This window comes from Hemitrygon akajei, chromosome 2 (genome assembly GCF_048418815.1).
Source record: "Hemitrygon akajei chromosome 2, sHemAka1.3, whole genome shotgun sequence".
In the NCBI taxonomy this organism is placed as follows: domain Eukaryota; kingdom Metazoa; phylum Chordata; class Chondrichthyes; order Myliobatiformes; family Dasyatidae; genus Hemitrygon; species Hemitrygon akajei.
Window position 1 is genome coordinate 64,115,961 of NC_133125.1, and position 27,996 is coordinate 64,143,956.

A 27,996-nucleotide genomic window follows, 5' to 3' on the forward strand; every position below is an offset into this window, starting at 1 on the left:
GGTTTGTCACTAAAGACACTCACAAATTTCCACAGATGTATCATGGAGAATATTCTAACTGGTACGGTGGGGCCAATGCACAGGATCGGTAAAAGCTGCAGGAAATTGCAAAATCAGCCAGCTCCATCAGCCTCCCCAACATCGAGGACATCTTCAAAAAGCAGTGCTTCCAATAGGCGACATCCATCGTTAAATAATCCCCTCACCCAGGACATGCCCTCTTCTCATTTGTACCATCAAGGAGGGGGTACAGGAGTCTGAAGACACACACTCGACATGTTACGAACAGCTTCTTCCCCTCCTGAATGGGCAACGAACACAACCTCACTATTTCTTTATCTTTTTGTTTGCTCTCATTTTGCACGACTTATTGAATTTATATATATTTCTGAATGCAATTTATAGTTTTTTTATTATTATGTATTGCAATGTACTGCTGTGTCAAAACAACAAATTTCATGACATATGACAGTGATACTAAATCCGATTTCTGAATCCCAGAGGAAGGATTAAATCATTAATATACAAACATCTTATGTACGGTAGTCAGTTACACCCAGAATTCTCTCCACTAATTTCTGGTTATATTCTAAGAACGAACAAAATTACAGCTACTTTCATGTATAGCAACACACACAAAATGCTGGAGGAACTTAGCAGGTCAGGCAGCATCTATGGAAATGAATAAACAGTTGCCACTTCAGGCCAAGACCCTTCCTCAGTTATTGTCCTTCCCCTCCCCCTACCTTTTTATTCTGGTGTCATCCCCTTTCCTTTCCGGTCCTGAAACATTTCGGTCTTGGCCCGAAATGTCGATTGTTTGTTCATTTCCATAGATGCTGCCTGACCTGCTGAGATCCTCCAGCACTTTGTGAGTATGTTGCTCTGGATTTCCAGCATCTGCAGAATTTCACATTTATACTTTCATGTATAACCTGAAGTGCCTTAGACACTACACTCTGCCTTAATCTCCTGAGATGATATCTTTGCTTCACTGTGGTGTGGTAAAAACATGTCAGACATTGACCTGATAACAACATAAACACATTCTGGTCATCCTTTTCTGTCAAAATTGAATGAAAAACCAATCTGAAGATGGTCTGCAGCTAATGACCTCCCTGTCCTTTGGAAGATCTGAGTTTAAACAATCTAGCATCAGCCAGGAGAGAAAGAAAGAGAAAATATAAAAAGAACTAAAGGCAAAGGATTCGAGCCTTTCCTCATCTGCTCTGGGAAGTGCCTGATAAGAAAGAGCTGAGAAATCAATCTGCAGGAGAAACTTAGCAGGTCGAGTCGCATCTGCAGAGGGAGGGGGAAGGTGATGTCAATGTTTCCAATCAAGTGCTGATGCAGGGTTCTGACGCAAAGTGTTAACAATCCCAACAATCCCCCCCCCCCCCCCCCCCACACACACACACACACACACACAGGTACCACTCGAACTGTTGAGTTCCTCCAGCAGGTGGTTTGGTGCTCCAGATACCAGAGCCTGCAGTCTCTCGTGTCTGCATGGAACTGAAGGTGTAACCTCAGTCTTTGCTCTCTTGGGTGCAGCTGGGCCCCTTCTCTGAGTTAAAGAAGGAACTATCAGCCTCAGATCCCACTGTGATCAATGTTCATCACCTGAGATAAACACAAACCAACTGAAATCTGATCACATACATAATCCATACCTACCCCAGATTTCCTTTGCCAGTTCTTGGGTCTGGAAGGTATGTTAATTTTTAACACAAATGAAACTTTCAGGCCTAATAATTTCTCCAGGCAGTATTTCTGGCATTTAAAATATTGCTGCAGAACATCTTGATCCTATTGCATTAGATGGATAAATCACAAGAACTTCAGTTGAAGTTTACATTTGCCAGGTTCAACCTGTCTGCAGTCAGAAGAACTTGGGAAGGCTGTTGAAAAAATGCTCCATGTATGGATGCTAAGGAGACCCTGCAAGGGCTTCCAGCAAGGTGCTTCCGAGCACAGTCTCCAATGGCAACACTTTGGGGAGAGCAAAAACAGATGATTTTTTTTCTACCCTTGTGTGTGAAGACTTGGTGACCTCCCTAAGGCAACTGTGAGCAGCAAACTGAGATATGTAGAAGAGTTGAGCAGAAACGGTCCTGAAACTTAAAAACTGAAAGTGCCCTTGGCCCCAAACACCACAGGGAAATGAGTGAAAAGTGAGACTATGTTCGAGGTTACACTATGTCAGAGCTCTTGAGGGTAGAGAGTACAGTTTGAGAATTGCACCTTTAAATAGCAGTTTCAGAAGAAACAGGGTTAGTATATGGTGGTTGTTCCGAGAGTGAATAAGAAATTTCACTTTTCAAATAAGTATTTAAAAATTTGACTGTAATTGAAATTTGCATTTTTTACAGCTGCTGTTACAATTTGGGAGAGTTTTTACAATAGACAAAGTGTAAAAGAGAATGAAATCACACCCTGAAAAAACAGGAGACAAAATTCCTGGTGTGAGCTCAGGCACTAGCTTCTGAAAGGTCCAACCCAGCCCCACACCCCACCCTCCCCACTGCACCACTGGGCCCAAGGACACACATTAAAGTAGTGAAGTGCAGACAAAGCCATTCCCTCTGTGAGCCCTTATTGATAGTGGAAGTCAGGATGATGTTGAGAAAGACAATCATGTGGTGGAGGGGAAAGGAGACTGCCAGTGACGATCTGTCAAGCAACTGATCATGAGCCCGATTGGGGGTATGAGACCGTATAGGGTATCCGTTTCTGGGAGATGACCTGTAGAGAGGCAGGGAGTTGAATGGAGGAAGGAGCTGACCCAGGGTGGGCACTGTTTGGGAGAATAAACGGAGAGAATGTTTGGGGAGAGTTTTGGGGGGGTGGACAGAAACATTGACAGAGCTGGACGTGGATTCAAAGGAAATTTTTGAAGAGAAATCTACCTGGAGGAAGGCAAAAGCCTCTGCACCATGACCTATTTCTGAGGTTAAAGCCTGCATCACGTTCTAAAAAGTACAGTTAAAATAAGCATTATTGGCATTTGGCATTGATGCACATAGCCAGCTGCTTCCGTGTGAAGGAGCTGAAACCGAACTCTGGATGCACGTACTACGGAATACTCCACTGTGCTGTCTGATAAAATTCCATTAAATTGCACGCAAAGGCAGAGCACAGCCCAATGGAAAGTTCTGGCCACAAAGTTTAACAACAATGATATGTAATGCATTTTACATACTAATACAGACCAAAATTAGTAAAGCATATTCCGGTGAAAATTTTTAGAGAGTCAAATGTGACATCAGGAGAGTTAACAAAAAGGTTTGTCAAATAAGCAGCTTTTCTATTGGGTCTTTAGAGAGGAGACAATGAATATCGAGGCGAACATGAGATACAAGTATCTGCGGATGCTGGAAACTAGAGCAACCAACAGCCAATCAGGTAGCATGTATGGAGGGAAATGGGCTGTTGATGTCCAGGAACTGCAGTCTCTTGTGTCTTTGAAGAATCTTGATCCAAACCATCATTTGTCCATTTTCCTCCATAGATGCTGCCTGAGCTGCTGAGTTCCTGCAGAACTCAATGTAGTTAATGTAGGTACAAAGGAGGACAAGAGAGAAATACAGAGACTAAGGCTGAAGACGTATTTATAAGTCAAGGGTACTTTCGTTTAACTATATACATGTATACCGAGACAATGTTTCTCCGGACTGGAGTGTAAAGCACAGTGGGACACAGAACACACATATAACACACAATAACTTGGGAAAGTAAGAATTAAATCGACAAATGAGTTACACAAAGATAAACAAAGTGAAGTGCATAAATTAAATTTTGCAGGGCACAGTACAAATTATCCAGTGTCACTTTGAATGCGATGCAGTCGGAGTTCAAAATGCTAATGGCCTGGGGGAAGAAGCTGTTTCCAACCTGACCAAAGGATAATGTTGATACAGATTTCTGTAGGTTGGTAATTGTTGACCAAGCTCCATGCAGAGTTAGAAAATATAGGAACTTCCTTTGCTCTCTTTAAATACGTCTGACATTTTGAAGCATGATATTTTGAAGTGTCAGTAACTCCTGCTCTCTCACTCTGTCACCATATGCCGTCTTTTGGTGCTTACATCAATCTTTTCCTTAAATGTGTCAGTGCTGTCAACCACTCCAAGTGCCAGTGAATTGTACATGTTCAACAAGCAATGATTTGTTTAAAATTAAAACTCAAGGCAAGCACAACCTGAGTACAATCAATGCAAGCCCTAAAACTTGAAAGTTTTTTCGCATCTGACTTGACCCAAACGCAGGTACGGCGGGGGGAAGGAGGGCAGCTCGGCTGCGCGTGCATTGCTGTTGATTAACAGCAGGACGCATTTGCTATTGCCAAACAAATCGCTGAGGAGAGTCAGAGAGCCAGGCCGTTAGCCGAAGCGTTACTCTAGTTTACAATTCCACATACGCAACCAATGAACAGCTTCACTTAAACACACTCTGAAAATAGACAAATTAGAAAACTACACACAAAGGGAATAATATATGATAAGAAAATCTATTCAGTAATTCATTGTAGCTGTAGTATTATTTATTTTTACTTTATTAAGCTGATTAAAACAACGCGTTAGCACCTTGCAACTGAATCTCGAAGGCTCGGTCAACTCCAACATATAGTCTTCCTCAGAAGGCCGATGAAACAGTTCATAAGATCCAGCAATTATCAGCAAAACTGTATTTAATTTTGCCAAAGTCGTACAGCTCTTGTGTCAGGTTTCACTAAGCTCAGAAGTTTCATCTGCACATTTCGGAGCAGCCAGCCGACAGCTTGATTCGCTTGCTCCCTGGTTCCTAATGCAAACTGACTCCAGGGCCAGTTAAACTCTAAGATGGCTGCGGGGTTGTCAATTTTCCAGCGCTGTATTGGAGAACACCACTGAAGTGTCAATTTCATTGTCACTTTGTCCTTTCAAACTGATGGGAGTGAGCTGAAGTCAGCACGCTGAGCCAGGCAACTGTATCTGGCAGTAATTAGTAACAATCAGAGGCTGTGAGAGTGCTGACTACAGCATTTACACAGCATGGGGGTGTCATTGCATTGCAAATGGTAACAAAGCTTACGAGTGCAGCAGGAACTAAGGGTTATTCTGAGTCCTCTGACTGTCCATTTCTTTCACTCAGTACACAACTGCACAAATTGGGAGCTTTGGTTAATCACATTAGACTAATGCTAGGCTGGTGTACCAATCTGTTTTTTTCCCAGAGCATTTGGTCCTTGTTAAAACACATTCTAAATTAAAATTAACAAGCCAAATCTTAACCACTTCAGACTGACCGAACCATAAACCTCATATTCTGGGATTTTTATCTGTCCGTGTATCCTCTGTCGTCACCACACTCTCTTTGGCAAAGTATGGCTCTATTCCAATATACTTGAGGGTTGATCTTTAACTTGTTAAAGTTAGTGTAAGAGACTTGATACTGCTGTGCAGATGGAATCAGTGGCCAAATCATTCCTCAAATATCAATGCTATATATAATGCTGGACACGAAATCAGCTCTGGATTGGTCACCCATTACACAAGATTTTCCTTTCTATTGAATATGGAGATGAGGTCATGGTGGCCGAGTAACAGGTACTGATTACCCACTGCTGTTTTACACAGTTGCTGAAGCCTAAAGCTTTGTCGGCCATTTTTTATGGGAGCCTTTCCGCCTTCCCACTGGACAGTGGCTGCCTGCCTGTTTAGAAAGTAGACTCATTTAAGTATGCCATTCAGGGAGCTTTGACGTAAAAGTAGGAAGCATATGAGACAGAATCAGGATTAGGCCCCAAAGCCCTTCTGACTTCTGTTTCATTTGCTCTTATGTCAAATAACAGAAATTCCTCAGCCCTCTGTGGTAGGTAATTCCAGTTTTCCCTGTAAGAAATTTTACTTGATCTTTAATTTAAGCCCACATTGTGAAACTATGTCCTTAGTACAGAACTTTCCATCTACAGAAACAGATTCCTGGGACTTATTTTGCCAACCCCTCTCATAATCTTAATGGACGATCATGAAACCTCAGTTGGTGTTTTAGTCAGTGAGATCTGATCAGTTTCACTGAGATATAATTGACAAAGCCCAAGAAAAGGTAGTTACTGTCTGGATCTCCATCACCCTCCATGGCTGTAATTCAGATGCATTAGAAGTTACACAACAGTAAAGGTAACTCTCACCAAGCTACCATCATGGGCTCTCATGTTTCCGTTTACTCCTCCTTGATCCTTCTCTGCAGACAGAAAGGATCCCAGTTAGAGGAACATTATCAGCATTTCACTGTTAACTGGGCAGTGCATTAACCTTCAACCTCCTGAAAACCCTGCAGAAGTGAGAAGCAACAGCATAGGGGTGGAGATCTCCCATTCACTACCCCTAAGTATGGAAGACACCGTTTTAGAAACTCAATCAGCCATCAATATTTATTTCATTGTGATCACTGAAAATTTAATTTTCTGGAACATTCTGCATGGTCGCTCCCAGAACAGCGAGGTTTCATCACACTTCTCTGGACTAAGAACTAACTAAGGTAAATCTATTTACTTACCATCTATTCTCTGGATTTCTCCAAGCACCAACAACTATTTCTTTCCCCCACTCTCTGATCTCATCCCCAAACTCCAAGCCTTCTCACTCCCCTTCACTCCAACTGCCCAAATCTCTAGTTACAAACTTCCCAAGCCACAAATTGCCAAGTTCTGACCTCCAAAATATCTAGGCAACAGCATCCCCTAATTTCCCAAAACTCCATCGCTGACCCAGCACTCCAAACTGCCCAGTGGAAACCTTGATTTATTTTCCCAGGGAAGTGGTGTGGCTCCAGTCATGGGCCTTAACAGAGCACGTTAGCACCACCCAATAAAATAGGGGCAAAAACTGCATGGAGTGAAATACGTTAAAAGATAACTGCTGTCACTGAATTTTCCATTCTCCCCCACCATCCTCAACTTCTACCCATCTAGCCCCTACTCCACCATGCTCAAAGTAAATCAAGGAACGGCTACTCAGTAATGGCTGAAACATATGGCCTCATCTCTCACGCTTGACTCCATTCCCTGATCCTTGTAACAGCTCAGAATGTGCCCCCCCGAGGCATTTGAATTAACAACCTCAATACACGTGTAAACTCTGAATGAAATTTATATTTTTAAATTCCAGGGTAGGCATAATCATTTTGATAGGTATATCACTCCAGGTGGCAGCTGAACAAGAAATTGCATTTTAGTGATCTGAGTCTCCCAGCTTTACCGACAAGTGTTTCAGAGACTTTCATTTCTTGGGCAAATGCACTATTTGCCTGTACAATAAGAAAGAAAAAATTCAGAGTGAAATATTTTAAAAGATAAATTCCTGTCATTGAATTTTCCATGTTTGCAGAAAAATCTTCAACGAGACCTCTCACTAAGTCTTTATACCATCATCCCTGATCCAATATGAGCACCAAGGTTCTGATCATGTGTCATTAGTACTAAGCTTTCATTGTCCGCACCTTTCTAATGCTGGTGAACAGTCAGATAATGATTTGATAGTGAAGGTGACCATCAGGATTTACAGAGAGAGCTTGATCAACTGGATAAGTGGGCCAAGGAATACCAAATGGATTTTCCTTCTGATAAGTGTGAAGTGTTGTATTTTGGGGAGACAAATTAGGGTAGGACATTCACAATCGATGGTAGAGTTCTGACAAGTGTTGTAGAACAGATGGATCTGGGTGTGCAAGAGTATTGTTCTCTGAGTGTGGCATTGCTGGTAATGAAGAAGGCACTTGGCACACTGGCCGCCATCAGTCAAGGCACTGAGTATAGAATTTGGGATGTTATTCTACAGCGTACAAAACATTGGAGAGACTGAGTTTGGAACAGATTTGGTCAGCCTGCTATAGAAAAAATATAATTAAGCTAGAAAAAGTGCCAAGGAGATTTACCAGGATGTTGCTGGGACTCGAGAGACTGAGTTATGGAGAGAGAGGTAGAGCAGATTGGCTCTGTTTTCACTGAATCTTAGTAGAATGATGGTGATCTTATAGGAGTGGATAAAATTATGAGCATAGACAAGGTCAATGCACACAGTCTTTCTCACAGACTGAGGAATCAAGAACTAGAGTGCATAGGTTTAAGGTGACAGGGTTGAGATTGACTACATATCTGAGGAACAACTTTTTCACCCAGAGGGTAGTCGGTAGGTGGAATGAGCTGCCAGAGGAAGTGGATGAGGGAGGTACTTTAGCAACATTTATAAGGTACATACCTGGACAGGTTCATCAATAGGAAACATTTAGAGAGGCATGGGCCAAACGTGGGCAAGAGGCCTTGCATAGATGACAGTCGTGGTCAGCATGAACCAGCTGGGCCAAGGGGCTTCTTTCCAAGCTGTGGGACTCTCTGGCTCTTTGCTACTTGTAGCAAAACATGCTGGTTGGCCACAATTCTGCTCATTGGTTACAAACCACCAGCTGACACTTCCACGTTTCATCATATTCCCTCCCAAACTAGAGAGAGGTCATTGGCCTATTGAACCTGCGTCACTCCCACAGCAAACTCATCACTCCCATTTCCCCATACTCATTAATGCACTGATCCTCCCCCCCCCCCCCACCCCGCTTCCAATTCTCCCACCAGACATCTACACGTGTCATTTGAAGTGCCCAGTCAACCTACCAATCACAAGACTTGGGAAGAATCTGGAAAGCCTAGGGGGCACCCGTGTAGTTACAGGAGAGTGTGCAGGTTCTACACTGGGACCATCTGAAGTAAAACCTGACCCAAGTCACTGGGCTGCCTCACGTTGTACCACCTGTAGCATCAGTCTGACATTCCTGTTTCAGGCCTACCAGTGAATGCTGAACCAAGCCACGAATGCACATTATAGCTCAAACTCCAAAACACTGGCAGCAATTTGCATCAAAGATGCTCTGCCATATTGTAGTTAACATTGAAAAATCCATTGCCAAGCATAGCAATAGATTGCAGGTCAATGGACTCACTTTCGAGGACTCTTCATCTCACATTCTTGATATTTATTGTGCACTTACTTTTATTATTGTTTCATCTTTTTGCATTTGCACAGTTTGTTGTCTTCTACACTCTGGTTGGATGGTCTTTCATAGATTCTGATATTGTTATTATTCCATAGATTTGTTGAGTATGCCCACAAGAAAATGAATCTCAGAGTGGTATATGGTGATATACTGCATATATTTGTTGGTAATAAAATTTACTTTGATATGGGATTGACCAAAGCAGAGGTCTGTTTACAAAATGACATTCCACTGAGCATCAGCTCAGCAATAAAACTATCAGCCAGTCTGAGCTCTTCTGAACTACTTCTCATGCATCCTCTCAATCACTGTGATATTCCTTCTGGGTCTGTGCGGCACTTGTGCTGCTGACTGTTCCTGCCTGAGTTGTTGTGCTCGTCGTGCATGATGTATTGAAAGCAGGATTGCTTGTCTTCTGAAGAAGGAACGTCAGGAGAACATAAACACACATTCACTTTGTCAATGCAAGTACATTACTACGAACACCATCCTTGAGTACAGAACAGATTCACTGTGCCTGAACAAACCTGAAACTAAGAAGATAGTATCATCAAGTACAACCCTGAAGCTATTGGATTGTTGTAGATTTATTCAATTTGGCCATTTGGCATGTAATCTTGCCCAATTTGGCCTTTATGTGACTGCAGAGCCAGGTCAACAAGGTAGGCAGATTGATATTGTATCCAAACACAACACTCATTTTTACTACCAACAGTTCAGTGGCAACCAGAACAAAAGTAAACACCAACCTTCCCACAATGCTAAGATACCAAGAAGCACATAAAAAATCTCTCAACCCCGACACTACGAATCAGGCCCATGACGCTTCGTTCCAATGCTTGAACAATGTCCCTGTATCCCAGTGATAAAAAACAGGGGAACTGCTCAATGTCCGCTGAACCCAGAGCTCTATACAATTTATCATTTACTCTCCTAACTTCCACTGTTTGACTCTATGTAGTTCAACTTTGTTAACTGTTACTCTGCGTTTATTGGACACAATGAGTGTCACAGGCATGGTCTTTTCAATTCCCTTTTGATTTCAGTACCACAGGTAAGCCATTTCCTTCCCGAAATACACATTTGTCTGCACTTACGTGTATTTGTGTACCCACGCTCATCAGAAGATAAATTTGCAGATGTGCTAAGTGTATACGGTTTCCTAGCTTCCTCTAAAAGGTTTCTGTTTATATTGAAAACTTGAAAATGATAATTGCCAGTAAGTCTGCAAACCACTGATGTTTCTGAGCAACAGGTTTCATACGCTCCTTCCTCGTGTGAAACAAGTTGTTTCTGCTCATGTCGCCTCCCAGCCATTCTGGTCAATTTTCTTTAAGGACAACCTAGTTTGTCCCATGGAAATCTTTTCATTCTCTTTCCCTATCTCAGACTGCTTAAACTTCTATCATCTAGTACAAGATGTACAAGGTGTGTCATGCTTTGTTTTAAGTCTGCACTGTTTGTGCCTTTAAGAAGTGTTCATATCCTCTTCATGTTCATGTCTTACTTCTAAGTTTTCATTAACATGTCACTTCCTGCAATCCTCCAGGAAATCCTCCTGATCACATAGGTTGAGTTCACACACTCTGGGATGAGCTGATGTCCCAGGCCAATCCTGAGCATAATCTGGGACTCTTGTACACCACCACTGGTTACACTGGTTAATTGGACATCTCAGACTAGGTCTCTTAATCAGAATATGTTCCCACTTCACTAGGCCATACTTTTGCACATGTGCATTAATGAACTTTGACTTGTATGCTGCTTAAAAGGCTCATTAGCTGCTTGAAGAGCATTAAAAAGGTTCTTGTTACAGTTCATTATTTCAGTTGCTGCTATTTTTCATGCCTGTTAATGAAACTGCACTCTCCCGAGTCACGTTTTCAAACTGCTCTTTCCTGTCACTGGCAGGTCACAATTCACAATGAAAATCAAACTTCTTTTTTCACAAACACAGAAGATTCTGCAGATGCTGGGAACCCAGTTACTCCTCTCCATAGATGCCATCTGACCTGCTGAACTCCTCCACCATTCTGTGTGTCATTCTTTTTTTAAACCATAAGACATAGGAGCAGAATTAGGCCCAAAGAGTCTGCTGGATTGCTGCCTGTGCCACATGCCAGTGAGGGTAAGAATAGGATGATATGGAAGATAAATGTGTGGCTGAGGAACTGGTGCAAGGGGCAGGGTTTCAGATCTCTTCTGGGGAAGTTTTGACCTGTACAAAAGGGCTGGATTACACCTGAACCCGAGGGGGACTAATATTCTTGCAGGCAAGTTTGCTAGAACTATTGGGGAGAGTTTAAACCAATTTGGCAGAGGACTGAGGATGAGGTAGTTAGTATACAAGCAGAGGCATTGTGTGGTGAGACTGTCAGGAAGGACAGGCAGATGATAGGGCAAAATTGCAGTCAGTGGGATGTGTAACAGTGGGATAAAATCAAAAAGGCCGATGAATACAGGACTGAAGATGTTATATTTTGATGCATATTGTATATGGAATAAGGTAGTGCAGTTAGCAGTTGGCAGTTATGATATTGTGGGCATCATTAAGTCATGGCTGAAAGAATACTACAGTTGGGAGCTTAACATCCATGGATACACATTGTATGAAAAGAACAGGCAGGTAGGGAGAGGGGTGGTGTGTCTCTGTTGGTAAGAAATGAAATCAAATCCTCAAAAAGAGGTGACATAGGATTGGAAGATATAGAATCGTTGCAGGAGAATTAAGGAACTGCAAGGGTAAAAAGACCCCGATTGGAGTTATATACAGGCTTCCAAACAGTAGTCAGGATGTAGGCTACAAATTACAACACAAGATAGAAAGGGCATGTCAAATAATTGGTAAAATCAGGTTGATGATGATTTTGGATCCCAAGAGAAAAATTTTGTAGATTGCCTATGAGAGAGCTTTTTGGAGCAGCTTGTGGTTGAACCCACTTAGGGGACCAGCTATTCTGGATTGGGTATTATGTAATGAACCAGATTTGATGAGGGAGCTTAAGGTAAAGGAACACTTAGGTGTCAGTGAACATAGTACAGTATTATAGAATTCACCCTGCAGTCTGAGAGGGAGAAGCTAAAGTTTCACAGTGGAGTAAAGGGAATTTCAGAGGCATGAGAGAGGAGCTGGCCAAAGTTGACTGGAAGGGGACACTAGCAGGGATGACAGCAGAGCAGCAATTGCTCTTGTTTCTGGGAGCAATTCGAAAGGTGCAGGATTGATACATTCCAAAGAAGAGGGAGTACTTGAAAGGCTGGATGACTCTACAGTAACCGACAGGGGAATTCAAAAATAGCACAAAAGCAATAGAGCAGGAATATAATACAGCAAAAATTAGTGGGAAGTTAGAGGATTGGGAAGCTTTTAAAAACCAACAGAAGACAACTAAAAAAGCCACAAGGAGAGAAAAAATGAATTATGAAGGTAAGGTAGTCAATATATCAAATAATACCAAAGATTTTCTCAGATATATACAACGTTAAAGAGAGGCAAGAGTGGATATCAGACTGACGGAAAGCGACATTGGAGAAGTAGTAATGGGGGACAAAGAAATGTTGAATGAACCGAATAAGTATTTTGCATCAGCCTTCACTGTAGAAGACACTAGCAGTACGTTGGAAGTTTGAGAGTATCGGGGGCAGAAGTGACTGCAGTTGCTAGGGAGAAGGTTCTTGAGAAGATGAAAGTTCTGAAGGTAGATAAGGCACCTGGACCAGGTGGCCTACACCCCAGGGTTCTGAAAGAAGTAGCTGATGAGATTGTGGAGGCATTAGCAATAATCTTTCAAGAATCACTCGATTGTGGCATGATTCTGGAGGAATGGAAGATTGCAAATGTCATTCCATTCTTCAGGAAAGGAGGAAGGCAGAAGAAAGGAAGTTATAGGCCAGTTAGTCTGACCTCGGTGGTTGGAGTCAACTGTTAAGAATGAGGTTTTGGGGTACATGAAGGCTCATGGTAAAAAAGGCCAAACTCAGCATGGTTTCCTTAAGGGAAAATCTCGCCTGACAAATCTGTTGGAATTCTTGGAGGAAGCAACAAGGAGGATAGACAAAGGAGAATGGGTTGATGTTGTGTACTTGTATTTTCAGAAGGCTTTTGACAATGTGCTGCACATGAGGCTGCTTAATGAGATGATAGCCCATCGTATTACAGGAAAGATACAAGAATAAGTAGAGCTTTAGATGACTGGCAGGAGGGAAAGAATGGGAACAGAGGGAGGCTTCTCTGATTGGTTGCCAGTGACTAGTATTGTTCAGCAGGGGGTGGTATTGGGAACACTTTTTTATGTTGTATGTCAGTGATTTGATTGACAGAATTGATGGCTTTGTGGCCAAGTTTGCAGACAATACGAAGATAGGTGGAGGGGCAGGTAGTGTTGAGGAAGCAGGAAGGCTGCAGAAGGACCAAGACAGATTAGGAGAATGGGCAAAGAAATGACAGATGGAATACAGTGTCCAGAAATGTATGGTCATGCACTTTAGTATTAGGAATTAAAGCATAGACTGTTTTCTAAATGGGGAGAAAATTCAAAAATTTGAGGTGCAAATGGACTTGAGTCCTCTTGCGGGATTCTCTAAAGGTTAACTTGCAGGTTGAGTCAGTGGTCAGGAAGGCAAATGCAATGTTAGCATTAATTTTGAGGGAATTAGAACATAAAAATAAGGATATAATGCTAAGGCTTTATAAGATACAGGTGAGGCCTCACTTGGAATATTGTGAGAAGTTATCTAAGAATGGATGTGCTGACATTGGAGAGGGTTCAAAGAAGGTTCACGAAAATTATTCCAGAAAAGAAAGGCTGTTGTATGAAGCACATTTGATGGCTCTGAGCCTGTACTCGCTGGAGTTTAGAAGAATGAGGAGGATCACAGTACTCCAAGTGCAGTCTGACCAATTCTTATCAAGCCTTAGCATCACATCCTTGCTCTTATATCCTAGTCCTCTCAAAATGAATGCCTACATAGCTCTGTCTTCCTCACCTCTGACTCAACCTGCACAAGAACTCCTATGTCCCCTTATATCTCTGATTTCTGAATTTTCTTCCCGTATAGAAAATAGTCTGTGTCTTTACTCCTTCTACCAAAGTGCATGAACAAACTCTTCCCTCTGCCATCAGCCACTTCATTACCAATTCTAAACTGTCTAAGTGTTTCTGCATGACTCCAATTTTCCTCAACTCTACCTGCCCTTCCACCTATCTTTGTGTCATCCACAAACTTGGCCACAAAGCCATCAATTCCATCATCCGATCATTGACATATAAGGTAAAAAGAAGCAATCCCAACACCAAGCCGTGCTTAACTTCACTAGTCACTGGCAGCCAATCAGGAAAGACCCCATTCATTTCCATTCTTTGTCACCTGCCAGTGAGCTAATCCTCTATCCATGCTCCTGTCATTCCTGTAATCATATGGACTCTTACCTTGTTAAACAGCCTCATGTGTGGCATCTTGTCAAATGCCCGTTGAAAACCTAAGTAAACCACATCCACTGATTATCCTCTATCCTGCCAATTATTTCCTCAATGGATTCCAACATATTTGTCAGACAAGATTTCCCCTTAAGGAAACCATGATGACTTCAACCTATTTTATCACATGCCTCCAAGTATGATGAATCTTTATCCATCTGGCCCAGGTGACTTATCTATCTTGAGAACGTCCAGCTTCCCAAGCACCTTCTCCTTATTAAAACAACTGCACTCACTTCTGCATTCTGACACTCTTAAATATCTGGCATACTGCTAGTGTCTTCCACAGTGAAGACTGATGCAGAATACTCAGAGGTCATCTGTCATTTCTTTGTCCCAAATTACTACCCTTCCAGAATAATTTTCCAGCAGTCCGATACCCACTCCACCACTTTTTTTACTCTTTATAGTGTACACCCCAAAGTTCTAAAAGAGGTAGCTCAAGAGATTCTGGAGGCATTAGTAACAATCTTTCAAGAATCACTAGATTCTGGAATGTTCTGGGAGACTGGAAAATTGCAAATGTCACTCCACTCTTCGAGAAGGGAGAGAGGCAGGAGAAAGGAAATGACAGGCCAGTTAGTCTGATCTCAGTGGCTGGGAAGATGCTGGAGTTGATGTGGATGTTAAGGATGCAGTTTTGGGGTACTTAGAGGTTCATGAGAAAGTAAGCTGTATTCAGCATGGTTTCCTCAAGGGAAAACCTTGCCTGACAAATCTGTTGGAATTCTTTGAAGAAGTAACAAGCAGGATAGACAAAGGAGAATTAGTTGAAGTTGTGTACTTGGATTTTCATAAGGCCTTTGGCAAGATGCCACATGAGGCTGCTTACCAAGCTACAAGCCCATGGTATGACAGGAAAGATTCTAGCATGGATAAAGCAGTGGCTAATTAGCAGGAGGCAAAGAGTTCGACCAAAGAGGAAGCCTTGTGTTCCTCAGGGGCCTGTGTTAGGACTAATTCTTTTTACATTTATTGTTAACAATTTGGGTGATGGAATTGATGGCCTTGTTGCAAAGTTTGTAGATGATATGAAGATAGCAGGAGAGGCAGGTGGTTTTGAGGAAGTAGAGAGGCTACAGGAGGACTTAGAAAGGATAGGAGAATGGGCAAAGAAGAGTCAGGAAGTGCATGGTCATGGACTTTGGTAGAAGAAAAGAAAGGGTTGACTATTTCCTAAATGGAGAGAAAATACAAAACATGAGGCACAAAGGGTCTTTGGAGTGCTTGTGCAGGATTCCTTTAAGCTTAATTTGCAGCTTATGTCTGTGGTGAGGAAGGCAAATGCATGTCAGCATTCATTTCAAGGGGGCTGGAATTTAAGAGCAAGGATGTTGATGTTGAGACTTTATAAAGCACTGGTGAGGCCTCACTTGGAGTATTGTGAGCAGTTTTCAGCCCCTTATCTTAGAAAGGATGTGCTGAAACTGGAGAGGGTTCAAAGGAGGTTCACAAAAATGATTCCAGGTTTGAACGGCTTGTTACCTGAAGAGCATTTATTGGCTCTGGGCCTGCACTCACTGGAATTCAGAAGAAGGAGGGGTGACCTCATTGAAACCTATCAAATGGTGAAAGGCCCTGGTAGAGTGGATGTGGAGAGGATGTTTCATATGGTGGAAGAGTCAGACCTTGGACGCAGCCTCAGAATAGAGGGGCATCCTTTTAGAATGGGGATGAGGAGGAATTTCTTTAGCCAGAGAGTGGAGAATCTCTGGAATTCTTTGCCACTGGCAGCTGTGGAAGCCAAGTCTTTATGTACCTTTAAGGCAGAGGTTCACTGGTCAGAGCATGAAGGGATATGGGGAGAAGGCAGAAGTTTAGGACTGAGAGGAAAAATGGATCAGCCACGATGAAATGGTGGAGCAGACTTGATGGGCCAAATGGCCTAATTCTGCTCCTATGTCTTATGATCATACAGTATCTGAAAAATCTTTTGTAATCATCTTTTATATTATCGGCTAGCTTCCCTTTATCTTTTCTATCCTTACTGCTTTTTTAATTGCCTTCTGTTGGTTTTTAAATGGTTCCTAATCCTCTAGCTTCCCACTAATTTTTTGTTATTTTGGATGTCCTCTCTTTTGCTTTTATGCTGTTTTGATTTCCCTCATCAGCCACAGTTGTCTCAACTAAACTTTAAAACTTCTCCCAAATCTGTGAAAAAAATGGCCCAATATTTTGATCCCTTTCGAAAAGAGAGCTGGCCTATATTTACAAAAGCTCTTCTCTAAGCTCCATTCTTCACACAATTTGGAATTTCACACATTATTTCATTCAATACAAAGTGGCATATTCCATACACTTTCATGTATCACGTCAGGGGTTCCTAAAAGTACATCGGCTCAGTGAAAAGTTCATAACTGTGACTTGCCTATCAACCAAAACACAGGTTTCAACCACTTGGTTCATTGTCTGGTGACAATATTAATTGAAAAAGAGACTATAATTTTTTCCAGAATTGCAAAAAACAGCCTGAAAACCTTCCTTCCACCCATTTGAGTTTTTTCATTTCAGTTTAGAACAAGAAGAGACTGCAACACAACTGAAATGATCACAGATCAATAACACAACTTACATTTATACAGAGTCTCTGAGGTAGTGAAATATCTTCTCGAGAACACAATCAAGCTAAATTTGACAACCAACCAAAGAAATGGAAATTAAGCATTATGTTTCAGAGGCAGAAGGTCCTGGGGGGGAATTCCAGGCCGGGATGGGATAACTAAAGGCATAGCTTCCAAAGGTGGAGGAAGGAGATTGGCAACTGGCAAGACGGAGTCACGGGGTTTCCGAAGAAAATCAAGCTGTGAGAATACAAATAGTTGGTGTATGACTACCTGATTTATCTGTCAAAAGGGGCACCTGTGAAGCATTTAAACCTTTCATATCAAGAAACCCTGACAATGTCATCATCTCTTCATTCTGACACCCACTGAACCTGCAGTTTGTGCACTTTACATCAGAGTGTACAATAAACTTCGTACAGACAAAAATATCTTTAATTACTGAAGCTGTCAATCTACTTATTGTCCCTTTATTGCTTAAAATTTTAGATTATTCTTGTACTGATCAAGCTTTAAGCAGCCTAAGCATAATATTATGAGATTTATTAAACTAATGCAGCATAGCCACTGTTAGTATTATGGTTGAGATTTGATGATTAAGTAATTCTCAGTTCTGTAAAGTAATGCACTTTATGTAAAACACATTGTCATCATACGTGATATTTCCCGCTCTATCCACAGTAAGAGTACTTGACAGCTTTTATATTATATCCTTTGCCCAGTTTGTTTTGACGTAAATGTACGCAAGATTGTGAGGCAGAATTCAGATTTTGTTTCCAACACTTAGCTAGTGTAAGTTATCAGCAGCCTTTTGTAGTTTCTAAAAAATCAGCTGAGACCTTTACAAGTAACAGCTGAAATTGAAGCCTGATTCAAAATCAAATTTCTTCTTTGCGGCTGTATCTGTGCATAAGTTAATAACTTGGAAGAACGTTAAGATATGTATCTCTGTTTATCTGCGCCTTATTGTATTTCTGTGTAAGGCCGAGCCCTGGCTATGTGTATCTCCTTGTGCGTCAGTTCCTTGCAGGAGTGTATCCATCTGCCTGCATGTTTGGTTGTCCATGTATCTCTGTGTGTTTCCAACCCTATGAGTGAATCCACACGTCTCTGTACGTTACCTAGTGCATGTCTTTGTGTGATTGCATGCATTCTGAGCATCTGTGAGGTTAGCTGTGTGTGACAGTAGTATGTGTCCACGTATTTACAAAGGAGATGAATCTATTGTTTTACTGCTAAATGGATCATGGAACATGGGGAAGATCAGCTGTGACTATGCTAAATGGTGGAGCATGCCCAAAGAGCCAAATAGTCTGTGTGTCTGCGTGCGCGCATGGGCTTGTGTCTGTGTATGCCTACCTCTGTGCATGTGTGTGTGTGTGTGTGTGTGTGTGTGCATTCCTGTTTCTGTTCATGTGTATATACCTCCCTTATGCAGTTGCTTCTGTGTGCCTGTGTCTGTGTTCAGGGTCTGGCTATTTTTATGGGCGCGTCTTTGTGTGTTGGCCAAGATTTTTCACTCGAGTATATATGCATGAGGAAACGTTTTCACATAAACTCTCACCTTCATTCCCTGCATATCCATCAGCCTATTTTCATAACGTTAAAAGATCAATTTCAATTAGTATGTTTGTTATCAAAGAATGTATAAATTATACAACCTTGAGATTTGCTTGCTCACAGGTGGCCACAAAGCAAGAAACCCAAAAGAAAAAAAAATTTAAATAAAAATAAAAGACCAACACTTGATGCACAAGAGAAAGTAAAAACATACGAATAATGCAAACAATTGAAGCAAACAACAGCATTCCAAAGCAAAAATTGAGTCCTCAACTCTGAATTCCGGAGCAGCCCAGAGTAGGCCCAAAGCCTCGCTTATCAGTTCATCATTTAGTGAGTACGGGACACAGAGGCCAGGGCAGTCTCATAGCCGTGGAGATGACCATCATGGAAAATGAACAAAACCAACTTTCGTCCTGACTGACATGTCTTTCCAGTCTATCTGGGCCAGCATTTAAATTGTCTAAACAGCGAATCGTTCCTCTCACTAGGACCCAGGCTCTGCTACTACGAATGGCCCTAGGCCTAGACCATGCTGCCCAGCGACTCACTCCAGGCCCAGGCTTCATTGCCCAGCCTGAAGCTGTTCTCTAACTCTTCAAAACAGCTCAGCACCCAAAGCGATCCAACCTTGCACCCGGGCCAGTTTTATAAGCATCAAAATCAGATCTCCTCTGCCCAGGCCCCAGCTTCTCCATGCAGCACCCAAAACGATCTAACCTCGCTCCTGGGCCAGCTGTACAGGCAACGGAACTCTATCTGCATCGATTCATCCCCCGAACTTGCCTCGCCATCTCTCGCCCCTTCTCTGCTTGTGGCAATAATTTAACACAATTTACCTCAGGAAAGGTATTTTTAGTGATGGTTTTAGTTGGATTTCTTAGCTTTTTGACTACCAGGAAGCTGTCGCGTGCATTCAGTAGTGCCATCTTAATTGGAAGAATCTAATGATCAAATCTCATCATGACAGGGACTGGAGTTCCTTACCTCTGGTGCTGTCAGTGTGAAGTTTGTACATTTGTTTTTTGACTGCATGGATTTCTTTTGGGTGCTTTCGTTTCCAACCACATCACAATGACGTACAGGTTGATAGGCTAGTTGGCCAGTATCAATTGCCCCTTGTGTGTACGTGAGTGATAGCATTGAGAGGGAATGGATGGAAATGTGGGGCAGAATAAAATGGCATTAACGTAAGTGAATGTTCGATGGTCAGCTAGACACAATGAGCTGAAGAACCTGCTTCTGTACCATGGGACCTTATAGCATTGGACTCTGTGGGCTGGGATCTGCTCGAGCAGGCTCTCTTCAACCCCATGGCTGTTGTGAACATCTACTTCTGCCTCTGTCAGCTACACTGTTTGTTTTGAACATGAGTTTGTGGCTGAAGCAGTCAGAAATGGTGCCTCAGTGTGAAATGCATGTCACTGGATACCTCTGTATGTATTGAGGCATCTCCTTACATCCAAATATCAGAAGCAACAGAAACGAAAAGGAAAATTATGTACTTAGTTATCCACTTGGTAAATCAGCAACAACTCACAACCAGAGTTATTGTGAATTACTAGAGAAGAGTAACTTTGTTCTTCTGCACACAAGACCAGGTTTAAAGGAACAGTTATTTGCTACATTTGCACTGATTTGATTTTATGAAAGGCCTCCCTCCTGAGAAGAGAGAAAAATGACCAGAATGGCTATCAGTCACCAGTATCCAGCCTTGCATAAGCAATGAAATAGTTGCCCTGCACCAGCTGTGATGTGCTCCTCATCAACATATTCAAATTAAGATATCCTCAGCCTAGATCAGACAACAAGAAAAGAAGGCACAAGAGTCCTCACACTCAGCTCAGAACACAAAACTCAAGGCGCATGGCTCAGGACCTGCAAATATGACTCGACTCATGGTTCAGGACAGGAGGCCAGAGAGGTGCAGATGGGTACGTGTCAGTCAGGGTGTGTAAATGTGTACGTGTATGAGGTTCAAGGCGTGGGTTGGGAGATACAGCTTAGTTCACGTAGCAGGTCATGTATCACTCAGGCGTACAAATAGGACACAAGGCTGGAGACACACTGACAAGTTACTGGGGACACACAGATGGAGTCACAAGGCTTGAGACACACGACTCAGAATGTGAAATACATCACCAGAGACAGGCAGGTTACATCTAGCTGCTTGAGGCAAACAGCCTGGGACATGAAAAGCTACAGAAACATGCCAGGGCTCGAAACATGGAACTCGGGACATTCAGATAGGTAGATAAGGCTCAAGCATAAATCCTGGGACATTAGATGGAGACACAGGGGTTGAGATGTATAATTTGAGACACATGAATGTGAGACACAAAGCAGGTCAGGATAAACAGATGGGGACCCAAGTCTTGAGATATATGGTTCAAAGCCCACAGCCATGGATCAGGCCACATGGTTTGGAGCACACAGAACTGTCTTGAGACATGTCACCCAAGGCAGACAGCTGGAGGTGTGCAGACCAAGGGAAAAATTAGACAGCATTCTAATTTGAGAATAATCCAAGTAAGTGTATCAACTTATCCAAAAGTTTGTGGGGCTCACAGGGCGGTGTTGGAGAAGACCGGGTTTAATTCATGGGTCATTGGAATTTGAAGAATACCTACAAGATGGCTTTTAGAGCAGCTTGTGGTTGAGCCCATGAGGGAAAAGGCAATTCTGGAGTGGGTGTTGTGTAATGAACCAGATTTGATTAGGGAGCTTAGGAGAAAGAAACCCTTAGGAGGCAGTGATCATAGTGTGCTGGATTTCACCCTGTAGTTTGAAAGGGAGAAGCTAAAATCAGATGTATTGGCATTACATTGGAAGGAATGACAGAGACATGAGAGAGGACCTGGCCAAAGCTGATTGGAAGGGACACTAGCAGGGATGACATTACAGCAGCAATGACTGGAGTTTCTAGGAGCAATTCCCAGAGAAGATGAAGCATTCTAAAGCAGACGTCCCCAACCACCGGGCCGCAAAGCCTGTGATAGCGGGCCGTGAGGAAACAATATGATTTGGCGATATGAAACGATATGAGTCAGCTGCAGCTTTCCTCATTTCCTGTCACACCCACTGTTGAACTTGAACGCACGCGAGGTCATCAGTCACCTAAACACATTGATACCCTCGCGCCAGGGATCACTGGTTGGCCTCGGGTAACCAGCCGCCTCACACGGCCAGCGAACAGTGCCGTTGCTACTGGCCTGGAGCGCAGACAGATGGGCGACGCCTCTAAACCTGTTTACCACACCGAATGTTCGTGGGGAACCTGATGCTAAAATATTCGCAGATGATCTAATTCGGGCTCAGGGTTCCGTAAGTAGCAGAGCAGCTACCTCACTGCGATCTACTGAAAGTCATCCCTCCAGCCAAACTTTTGTCGGCCAATAGTTCCTAGAAGTTCCTGTCACACTCCTCCTTGCTCTCTGGACTGCGACCGCCGCGGCCCCCGCAGAGGGACCTCCGGCCCTTACCTTGTCCTCTCACCCCACCCACGAACAGCCGCACCTGGCCAAGGCTATTATATGTTCATACGAGGAAAATATGCGCTGTGTTTAACATCCAAACGTTACTTAAAATGTTATGATGCTATTGACTTATTAGTGACTTATAACTGACTTATCACTATATTCATGTGAGGAAAATATGTTTAATATTAAATTTGTTAGATAAACACTTTTAGAAACGAAGTTGAGTGCATTAGCCACTTATAAGGGACTTATAATTGATTTATCACCTATATTCCGGTCCGGATTAACCCCCCCCCCGTGGGCCGGTCCACAAGAATATTGTCAATATTATACCGGTCCGTGGTGCAAAAAAGGTTGGTGACCCCTGTTCTAAAGGAGGATAAGGCAACCATGGCTAACATGGGAAGTCAAAGACAGCAAAGCAAAAGAGAGGGCACACAATTATTTTTAAAAATCAGTGGAAAACTAGAGATTTGCAAAGCTTTTAAAAACCAACCAAAGGCAACTAACAAAGCATAAAGGCGAGGAAATAGGGAATATGAAGGTAAGGTAGCCAGTAGTATAAAAGATACTAAAGGCCACTGACATCAGTTAAGATGTTAGAGTCCATTATTAAGGATGAGGTTTCAGGGTATTTGGAAAAACATGATAAAATGAACCAAAGTCAGCATGGTTTCCTTAAAGGGAAGACTTGCCTGGCAAATTTGTTGGAATTTTTTAAGAATAACAAGCAGGATAGGCAAGGAAGAGTCAGTGGATGTTGTTTACTCTTGGATTTTCAGAAGACCTTTGACAAGGTTCCACACAAAGGCTGCTAAACAAGAAAAGAACCTTTGATATTTCAGGAAAGAAACTCCCATGGTTAGAACAGTAGTTGACTGGAAAAAGGCAATGATTAGGAATAAAGGGGACCTTTTCTGGTTGGCTGCCAGTGACTAGTGGTGCTCCTCAGGGGTCAGTTTTGGGTCAGCTATTTTTGACAGTATATGTTAATGATCTGGATGATGGAATTGATGGCTTTGTGCTCAAGTTTTCAGATGTTACAAAGATGGTTGGAGGGCAGGTGGTATTGAGGAAGCAGAGAATCTACAAAAGGACTTGGACAGATTAAGAGAATGGGCAATTAAAAATAGCGAATGAAATACAGTGTAGGGGAATGTTTGGTCATGCACTTTGGTAATGGAAGAAAGGTGCAGATTACTTTCTAAATGGGGAGAAAATTCAGAAATCAGAGGTACACATGGACTTGGGAGTCCTAGTGTAGAATTCCCTAAAGATTACCCTGCAGGTGGAGTCGGTTATAAGGAAGACAAATGCAACCTTAGCATTCATTTTGAGAGGACCAGAATATAACAGCAAGAATGAGGCTTTATGAGGCACTGGTCAGGTGGCACTTGGAATATTGTGAGCAGTTTTGCACCTCATATCTAAGGACGGATATGCTGGCATTGGACAGGGTCCAGAGGACATTCGCGAGAATGACCCAGTAATGATAACATTAACATATGAGTTGCGTTTGATGGCTCTGGCCTGTACACACTAGGAGTTAGAAGAATGAGGGGGGATCTCAGTGAAATCTGTCGAGTATTGGATGGCCTAGATAGAGCGGAGGTGCAGAGGATGTTTCCACTAGTTGGGAGTGTAGGACCAGAGGTCTCAGTATCAGAATACAAAGACGTTCCTGTGGAACAGAGATGAGGAGGAATACCTTTAGCCAGATGGTGGTGAATCCATTGAGCTCAGCTGCTGAGGCCAAGTTCTTGGGCATATTTAAAACTGAAGTTGATAGGTTCTTGATAAGTCAGGGTACAAAACGGTATGGGGAGAAGGCAGGAGAATGAGGTTAAGGGGGAAATAAATCAGCCATGAACAAATAGCAGAGCAAACTCTGTGGGCCAAATGGCCTAATTCTGCTCCTGTGTCTTATGGATAAAACATCTAAGTGTGCTATGCAATAAAACACAAGATTTTATCTAGACCAACCTGTAATAATTGGGTAAGATTGCGGTCCTGGAGCACTGGCCCCTATGTCAGCTGGATTTGCTAGACTCGACTTCATATCTTCCAGTCCTCCAGCTAGTGATGCCATGGTGGAATACTCTGTATTCTGGAAAAATAAGGAAAGATGGCTTATAACTTCCCACACAAACATTTTGTTAATCCATGTATTGCAATGAACAAGTTTACAGTGACACTACTCATGGTACGTAGTCACCAAAGATCTGGATATGTTGGATCACAATAAACCAGCAAAGCATGAGAAAGAAATACAGGTTGATGTTAGCTAAATTCACACAGAACTGCATGGAACATTGACTGCCTCAGGGTTAAAGATCAGACACCTAAAAGAGTTTGCTGCAGAAATGGCAGGTGATTTTGTGATGATCTTCCAAGTTGTCTAAATTCTGAAATCGTCGCAACAAAGTGCAAGGCAACAAATGTAAATGGCAGAAACAAAAACAGGGAACAGAAGACCAACTAGTCTGACATCTGTTGTCAATGAAATGATTGTATCAACCATTAAGAACATCACTATAGAGAAATTAGAAAAGTAAATATAAAGCTGATTTTAAGAAGGAAAGCCAACATGGAGATTACTGAAGATGTAACAATCCGGATAAGGATGAAATTGACGATAGGACTGAGCTGTATTTTCAAAAGGTTATTTCCAGTCTAAAAAGATGGGCTCTTGTCATTGAGGGTGACATATTAGCACTGATGGAGAATTGGTTGAAGGACAAGGAGTGGAGAATAGAAATAATTGTGACTGCTGAGGTAGCACAAGGATCAGTACAGGGTTACCAGGTATTCATGATTTTGATTAATAACTTAGTTGAAAAGACCTTAGAAATCCAAGTTTGTTGATAATACAAGGCCAGGTGGAAAGGGAGCTGTGTGAGGGATGCAAAGTCAACAAAGGGGTATAAGCAATTGGGCAAATGGCAAATCAAGATTCTGTGGAAAATAGAAGGTTATTCGCTTTAGTAGGAAGTTGGGGGGAAAGGTGAGAAATTGTAAATATCGTGCACAGAGAGATCACGCTGTTCAGGTGCATGATCCACAGAAGGCAGACATACAGCCACAGCAAAAAAAAATAGAAAGATCGATAATCAAGACAAGATACTTTGTAAGAGCGGCAGCAGAGACATACAGCATGGAAACAGGCTGTTCAGCCCTCTGTATGTATACCAGCTATCGGGTACAGTACTAAATCCATTTCCCAGCACTCTGCCCTGTGGCCTTCAGCTGCTCATCAAAATACTTCCCAACTGTTGGGAAACTACCTGCCTTCTGGGTGAAAAAAAATCCACACTACATCTCCTTACCTTAAACCTTTACTCGTGGTTCAAATGCCTCGAAAGAATCTTTAGCAAAGTTTTAGGTGAAGAGATTAAGGTGTGGAAAATACAGGGGTGGAGGATCTAACTGCTGACTAAAAACTGGAAACAGTATATGTGTAGAATAGCAGACAATCCTGGTATTTAATTGATTTATTCACATTTTCAAGTGTTATGTTGGTTATGTAGCTTAGGATAGAAAATTGATACACCGGCTACTGCACGTGATGGAACATGAAGCAAAACGTCAACTGCTAGAAGAACTCAGTGTTTTAAACATCGTTTGTGGAGGCAAAGGGATAGTCAGTGCCTTGGTTTGGGAATCCACATAAGGTCAGAGCATGTAGAGAGAGAATATCCAGTATAAAGAGGTGAGAGGCACAGGTGAGACAGGCAATTGGCAGAAACATAAGAGAAGTAGAAGATAAACAAGGTAGGTGGAGCCAGATGAGGGAAAGGGAAGGGTAGAGACAGAGGCTGGTCAGTAATAGTTGCAACTGGGTAATAGAAAGATGATAGACAGATGGAACCAGGTGGGGACGGTGGATGAAAGGATTGAAAACAAGTGTATGTGGATGACAGGCAGATGGAACCTGAGTGCAGGATTAATGGAAAGGTGAAAAATGAAGAGACTGTGGGTGGATTGGTGGGAGTGGGAATGGCAAAGGAGACAGACGGGGAGTGGATTACCTGCAACTAGAAAAGTCAATGTTCATGTCATTAGGGGAAAAAATGGTAGTTTGATTTATTGGCTTTCAGGGGTGAGTTTTCTTACTGTACAATGTTTTTTTTTGCTTGGTTCTACCCAGTCTAATGACAAGGTGCAAGACAACTAACAGGGTTAACTTTGCAGACGTATTTCAGCTCTTCATGACTTGTATCTCAGAGGCTTTTGCTGTGTCCGGGACAGAAGGCCATACAGCAGTGCATTAGATATGATACTTTTACTTATTCTGAAGGAAAAGAGTCAATGTTCCTCCTCTGAAGATACTCTCACGTTTGTTTTTAATATAATGGGGGCACCTCTAAAGTGCATTTGCAGATCACACATGTTGACAGAAATGGAATCACAGACATTTGGAAAGCCATCAGTACTACTAACAACAGTTAAAATGTGGAGGAGGATAAAAAGAAATCACTGAATAACTCTGTCTATCACATCCCTCCGAAAGAATCATCCAAATAGTTCCCAGCTCCAATTTTTCCCTTGACAAATCAATCATCCTTAAGAAGATATTTAATATTTAATTTCCTTTTACACATTCCCATGAATATGTTTCCACCACCCTCTTAGGTAATGTGTTGCAGACCTTAACAACCCTCCATTCAATGAAATTTCCTCTTCATCGGTTATTTTAAACCTATGACCTTGAGTTACTGACCCACTTGCCAGAGAAAACACTTTCTTCCTACTTGCCTTACCAGAACCTTCCACGACTTCGACTATTTCTTTTAGTGTTATTCTACGTTGAGGACAGCAAACTCAGTTCTCCAAATTCTCCACAAAATTGACATCCCTCATCCCAGTTGTCATCCAAGTAAATCTACATAGTTCTGACGTCAGAGCTTTGATGTTATTCTAGTACAATTGCTCAAAGTGCTTGAGCTATGTAGATGTGTAAACTTAACAGGCAGAATCATTGTCTGGACAATTTCTAACAAAAACTGTCAACATTTTAAATGAACCTAATTGCGTCAGAAGCTATGAAGTGGGCAATGAACCATTTCTTTTAAAAGGCCCCTCACCACCTTCTTCAGATGTGCCTCTTTGTCATGACCAGGGTTGTAATTGCTTTGAAAATGCCATTTCATAGCCTCCTAAGCTTTGCTTTGGAGGGAGGTAGTAAAAAGATGTAGGAGTTGGATCAGGGAGATGTGTGATTTAGAGGAAGGAGCCAGAACAACTGAGGCTTTCCTTTTTATTTCATATGGCATGAAGTTGGATGTGGAGTGTGGGATTCACATCTGCAAAAGAGAAAAATCATTTCAGCTGACTGAAGGCTTCCCACCTTTATGCCTCCATTTAATCTGAGCAATACCACTGATTAGATCCTTCACATCCATCATATAAATGAATAGTAGCTATTTTATTGTCTAAATGCAGCAATCCCTCATGGAATTTGGAGATATTAGAGGAGGAAAGAACACAAAAATCATGATGAGATCTGGAACTATCACAGAGAGTTGAAATGCAGAGACCAATCGTGCATACTACCCAAAGATAGTAAAACAGGACAGAATGCAATGATCCTGAACGGTATATGAAGATATTAATGGAGAATACAATGCAGAGACTGTGAAGATCTATGAAAAGGATGGTGCAGTACAGAGTTCCTAAAGAGTATCTCGGGCTACTACAGAGTTCTTGAGTAGTACCCAAAGGCATTAAAGAAGGTTACATATAGAGGACTCCAATGTTTATTTGCATATAATTTACATCTCAGCGCCCTCTTCAGTAGCAATGAAGTATCGTCACGAAAAAGCCTTCAGAAGGATTTAGTTTGCAGTAGAGTGCAGGAACAATTAGAAGCAGCACTTTCTTCTGTAACAT

The 27,996-nt window shown here is 42.2% G+C and overlaps 1 protein-coding gene across 2 annotated transcripts in view; it reads right to left on the reverse strand.

Annotated features, from left to right (window-relative positions):
- pax5 (paired box 5) overlaps positions 1-27,996 on the reverse strand; it is a 267,399-nt gene that overhangs the window by 108,296 nt on the left and 131,107 nt on the right. For both annotated transcript variants that reach the window (XM_073063985.1, XM_073063978.1), the window contains exon 7: positions 24,091-24,214. In XM_073063985.1, the coding sequence (XP_072920086.1) occupies positions 24,091-24,214 (124 nt within the window). The remainder of the gene's footprint in view (positions 1-24,090; positions 24,215-27,996) is intronic.